At 39.4% G+C, this 5,471-nt stretch overlaps 1 protein-coding gene across 2 annotated transcripts; it reads left to right on the top strand.

Moving 5' to 3' along the window:
* The first annotated feature begins 439 nt into the window (after nt 1-439).
* On the top strand, nt 440-3,744 carry LOC148083575 (uncharacterized). 2 transcript variants are annotated; one of them, XM_087786647.1, is made up of 2 exons: nt 440-575; nt 1,942-3,744. In XM_087786647.1, exon 2 carries the CDS (start codon nt 1,956-1,958, stop codon nt 3,036-3,038), a length of 1,083 nt encoding a protein of 360 aa, XP_087642773.1. In that variant the 5' UTR covers nt 440-575; nt 1,942-1,955; the 3' UTR covers nt 3,039-3,744. The 2 variants fall into 2 exon arrangements, with proteins under 2 accessions (XP_087642773.1, XP_087642775.1); XM_087786649.1 differs by having other exon boundaries at nt 448-587.
* Nucleotides 3,745-5,471: the final 1,727 nt, after the last annotated feature.

The following is a 5,471-nucleotide window of genomic DNA, read 5'->3' as shown; positions in this document are numbered from 1 at the left end:
TTAATCGTTTTACTACATGGTTTGTGCCTGGAAATGACTTTTCTAACTCTAAACATGAGACAACACTGCCGTCCTCAGGCCGTGGTCCGCCATGACTGAAGAACCGATCTACTGGTGTACATTGTTCATTATTTGCGGTTGGCATCAATTTCTATGCCTTTTTAATGACAGTAAAACATGAAATGTATTGTAATACATGCAAGTCTTTTTTTTTTATTTAACATAATGTTAATTTCTCAAAATGTACTAGTACTAGATGTTTTTTTCCAAATGACATTTTAGCTACGACATCATTAGGCATATCCTCAGGAGCCTCAAAACTTCTTCTCAATGAACCTCTGGGGGTCACTCTTGGTTGGAAAACGAACCGGACGTGAGTTGAAATCTCCCTCCTGTCCGGTAGGTGGCAGCGACGCTGCAAGACTACGCGTGGCAATCAAACACATAGAAGAAGCCTGGGCGGATACAAATTGAAACTACACCGTCACATGAACAATAGATCACAGCTTTGATTGTCCAGGATTAAACTCTGCGCCGGAAGGTTAATCCATGTTTATTATTTGAAGACATTCGAGGTAAGAGAAAAGGTAAAATTTTCGCTCGCAATCTTTAATTTTCCATTTCAAAACAGTTTCTGTCCTCTGCCGTGTCTTTTGAAACCGACTATGTGCTGGAAAACAATCTGTTCCCTGTAGCATACCGAGCCGTATTTTCCAGCTAGCGCTATAAATGTATTTTTCTGACGCATAGCTCACATCTGGTGAAATTTACGATTTTTATGGAGATATTTTAAGACTTTTATCCGTTTTTCTATAGTTTTCGCGAACGACATAGCTTTATTTTCGTCACGTTTATTGTGACTGTTATTGCCAGCGATGCTTCTTCCCGCCATTCTAGTCCAGAACATGGAAGGTACCGACGGCGTTACTCGTTAACATTTTAATCGCCGTTTCCTTTGCGTTAAATATACTGAAATAAATTATTTAAAATTTCTTATGCGATTTGGTATTTCTCAGACATTTGTACGTTATATATAGCCAATCTAAAATGAATGGTTCGAGTAAAAAAAACGAACGAAAACATTCAAATGAAGGACTCAACCGTTGAGCATGTTGCACTTGTATTTGCACTTTTTAATGAGATTTTTATTAGATTAATTATTATACTATCGTAGTCCATTTTTGTATTATTTCTCATTTAATTACAAAAAAAAACATTTGCTTTGCTTTTACAACAAAGCATGAGCAAATACTTGAATACTCGATAAATACAGGTCCTTCTCAAAAAAATAGCATATTGTGATATATATTACAGTTGGTGTGCAATGAATCTAAAATATATGAAAGTTAAATTATTATCATTACATTATGGAAAATAATAAACTTTATCACAATATGCTAATTTTTTGAGAAGGACATGTATATACTTAAAAGGTCAAGAAAATCAGGGAAAAGCCTGCACAAATAAAAATGTCTTAAGATGTTTCTTGTAATGTTACAGTGTTTAATTTTTTTAAACTTTAGACTTTGTTTTAAATCCAAAATGAGTCCAAAAATCAGTTTTAAAAGCTGCTTAAAAGTTACGTTTGCTGTGAATATTTGAGTGTCAATTGTAAAATAAAACATCAAATGACTGTCTTTTATACACACACTAATGAAACGTAAACCTTAAAATAAAACCTTATTTCAAAGTTGTTGGTTTTTTAAATATTGACGGTGCTATTAAATATCTATACTGTATTTAAAATCAAAATATTGTGATATTTTGTAATATCTATATTCTTAAACCCCCATTTGTAACTGCCTACCAAAACTGATCACTTTACATTTCTTTGATTTGCATCCATCAATCATTGTTTCTCATTTGAGATATCCTGCAAGAACCAGCTTACAATAAATGAAATGTGTTTTATATTTCTACTTTCTACCATTTTTGCTGCAGATAAAACTGAATCCATGGAGGAAGCAAAAAGTGTGGAGAACACTGAGCAAGGTGAGGCTGTCGACCAGTCTGTCGCCGAGGACAACGACAGTTCCCCTGTTAAAAGAGGAAGAGGACGACCGAAGACCTCCAAGGTCCCGCAAGATTCGGACGAGGTCACCAATGGCGACGCAGCGACCCCAAAAAGAGGTAGAGGGCGACCAAAACTCACTGAAGCGGAACGTGCTTCCTCATCTAACAACACCGATTCGACTCCCAAGAAAAGAGGACGGCCAAAGGGCTCACCCAGCAAATCAAGAATTTCCGGAAATGAATCCGATGGAGATCTGGTGAATGGTTCTGACAAGCCAAAGGGGAGAAGAGGAAGTCCTAGGAAATCCACCAGTAGCGTAGGAGGTCCACCCCGGAAAAGGGGTCGTCCAAGTAGGGTCCAGGGTGACTCAAATGGAGTCTCGGCGGCCAAAGGTGGTCCGCTGGTCAAGAAAGGCAGAGGGCGTCCAAAGGGGTCTGCCAAACCGCTAGAAGTTCCTAACAGTTCAGGGAAACGGGGCCAAGCGAGAAAAAAACCAGCCAAGAGAGGGCGGCCAAGGAAGTACCCTGTGTCTGCAACCTTGAAGAAGAGTAACAAAAACAGAGTCTGGAAGCCTCTCGGCCGACCAAGGAAGTACCCTCGCGAGGAGCCTCCAGAGGGGGGTTCAGCAGATGAGGAAGGGTCTGCTCTGGTTGTACGCAGAGGCAGAGGGCGGCCGTCCAAGTCACAGTCCAAGAAAGGCGCCCACCTCCGGAAGAAGGGTCTTTCAGCTAAAGATGGTAGCGAATCTCCTACTAAAGATGTTACTGAAACTCCACGTAAACGAGGCCGTCCTCCGAGTGCCAACAAACCAGAAGTGGAAGCACCAAGTGAAGACCAGTCGCCGCGTAAACGAGGCCGTCCCACGGCTGGCGCCAAAAGAGGCCGGCGTAAAAGCACTGCCGGCGATAAAGAATCTAAAGAAGACAACTGTGAGGAGGATTCCACGGCAGAGGCGGAGGAGCGAAGCAACGGGCCGGAGGAGACCGTGGAGGAGCCCGTCCAGGATGAGATGCTCGTCCACTGAGCACCATCATGAAGCAAGAACGAAGCAGTGATTCACAGAGCCGAGCGTTAAACGCATATAGAAACTACAGTCTCAGTTTTCTCCTCGACGTCCTTCGGATACACTTTTGTACAAACTAACTTTGTTTCTGTCGCCTTTTTCCAGCATGTAGACTAGTGTTGCCATTATAGTCTTAGTGTACTTCTCAGTCTTAGTCCATTTTATCGTAAGACTCCCCCCTCTCCCCCCCTCTCTCTCTTAAGTCGTAGACCTGGACGGCGCTCGATTGTCGTAGATGTCCTTAAACGTTTTCTCAGCTTATTTTACTCCACCTTTCTTTGGACTTAACTAGCCTTCATTGCCAAAGCTCTGAATGTACTCTTGTGTTGCATCCACTTTTCGATTCATTTCACTTTATTTTCTTTTTTTTACGAGCTCACGGTCGCCATGAAGATTCCTCTGCCACACTTGATTTGCAGTAGTGATTCGTCCGCCTCTTAAACACTTTTATTCATATTAAAATGGTTTTATACTGTTAGGAGTTTAGAGTGATTGTTGTTGTTGTTTTTAATCCCTGTATAAACAAATGTTTGCCCCATACGGCCCAAATCATCTTGAGTCATGTGGAATATGATTGATTGGTTGAAACGCCACTTCTAATCTGGTTTAAATTTGATAATGTAAATGTGCAACAAAAATAAAGTGAAATCTTCTTTCTGCAACTAAATATTTTATTTGTTTTCCTTTTCTGGTTGAGGTGTTCTGAGCAGGTCCCTGATTTAAAAAGAAAATTATAAAAAAAATACTAATCTCTCATTGAAATGATCAACACTTTTTCAATATGAAGAAAAATGTATTGAAATCTTAAATAAAAACAATTGTACACCAATGAGCAAAGTTTGAGATGATTTGTACTTTTGATTAAAACAACTTCTGCATATAAGTTGTATTTAAAATGTAACTGGTTACTTTTAAATAGCTGGTAAACACTGCCAAACAATGACTAACTTTACAAGTCTGATCTCACCAGCGAATACAACTTATTTGGTGAAAATGTTATCCATACAAGACCTCCAGCGACTCGTGTCGACACTTGTGCTGCGTCTCAAATCACATACTTGCGTACTCAAAGTTAGTATTTTTAGTGCGTAAGTGCGTCTCAATTCTAACTGCGAAATTTAGTGCGTCATGCACACTAAATTGACGAACTAAAACCCCACAAAACTGAGTATTGTTCGATGGACAATATCTACCCTAAACGGCCCCTGTAGGTACAATATCGCCCCCCCCTGCAATATTGGCCCCCCCCACTTCCTACGTGATGACGTCACACGCTGTATATGCGAACGTCTCTTTAAAATATTTTTTATGGGTTAAAGAAACGTCAACAGAACGTTTACATGAAACTTTTTACCGCATAAAACATTCATATTAACAAAAAGACGATCTTCGTCAACATAATCACTTTCCTTTCTTTCATTTCCTGGTCTGACGATACATGTGACTTTGAGACCAACGGAAGTGCCCGCGCTACATGTGACGAAGCCGCTGATTGGCTGAAGCTGTTTTACTAATAATAACGCACAACTGTACAATGCAATACAAACATTCGAGTTCCGAAACAATTCGCTTATATACATTTAATAATTGATTTAAATCGGGGGAAAAAAATCGAAATGAAAACTAAATAATTACTGAGGGGTTTATGATGCTACAGGTAGAATGAGTTATAGAAAGGGTAATATTCTAAAAATGTTGTTATTTGAAAAGCGAATTATTCAATGACTCAAAGTCACGTGTGTCGTCAGACCAGGAAATGAAAGAACGGAAAATGATTATGTTGACGAAGATCGTCTTTTTGTCAATATAAATATTTTATGTGGTAAAAAAGTATCATGTAAACGTTCTGTTGACGTTTCTTTAACCCATAAAAAATATTTTTAAGAGACGTTCGCATATGCAGCCTGTGACGTCATCACGTAGGAAGTGGGGGGGACCGAAATCAAATAAATTTCAAAAGTTCCCTTTTGGTCGTATTGCAAAATGGACACTTGTTCACGTGCTGTACTGACGTCACCAAAACCAGAGGAAAAGCGTGTCTAGATACTGGTTTGTAGTTTTCTGTCCGTGTGTCTGAAGTTCTGCCTCTAAGGAGAGTGAAACGGAATATACGTAGGTGACGTCATCATCAGTGGTCTCCGAGAACAAAGCCACTAGAGGGAGCCAGAGAGGCGCCAAAGAGAAAAAGGTCGTTCAGTTAAACTAACAAAACATAACTAGTTTTTAAGAACCAGTCCAACATATTGAGATTTACTGTAACGTGTTGATTTTTTTTTTAGAATGAAGAAAATGATTGAGAAGTTACTTATGTTATAACAAATCTTCCATCTGGCCATGATGGATGAATAGTTGCCAAAACAAAAAGTGTCTAAATTGTAATCCAAAAAGTTTAGT

This window comes from Callionymus lyra, chromosome 3 (assembly GCF_982586985.1).
Source record: "Callionymus lyra chromosome 3, fCalLyr1.hap1.1, whole genome shotgun sequence".
Lineage (NCBI taxonomy): Eukaryota > Metazoa > Chordata > Actinopteri > Syngnathiformes > Callionymidae > Callionymus > Callionymus lyra.
Note: the sequence above shows the minus strand (reverse complement) of the source record. Positions and strands in the feature narration are given on the sequence as shown.

Excerpts from the sequence above, each read along its gene's own strand:
- LOC148083575 (XM_087786647.1), top strand. The coding sequence starts at position 1,956 with ATGGAGGAAGCAAAAAGTGTGGAGAACACTGAGCAAGGTGAGGCTGTC.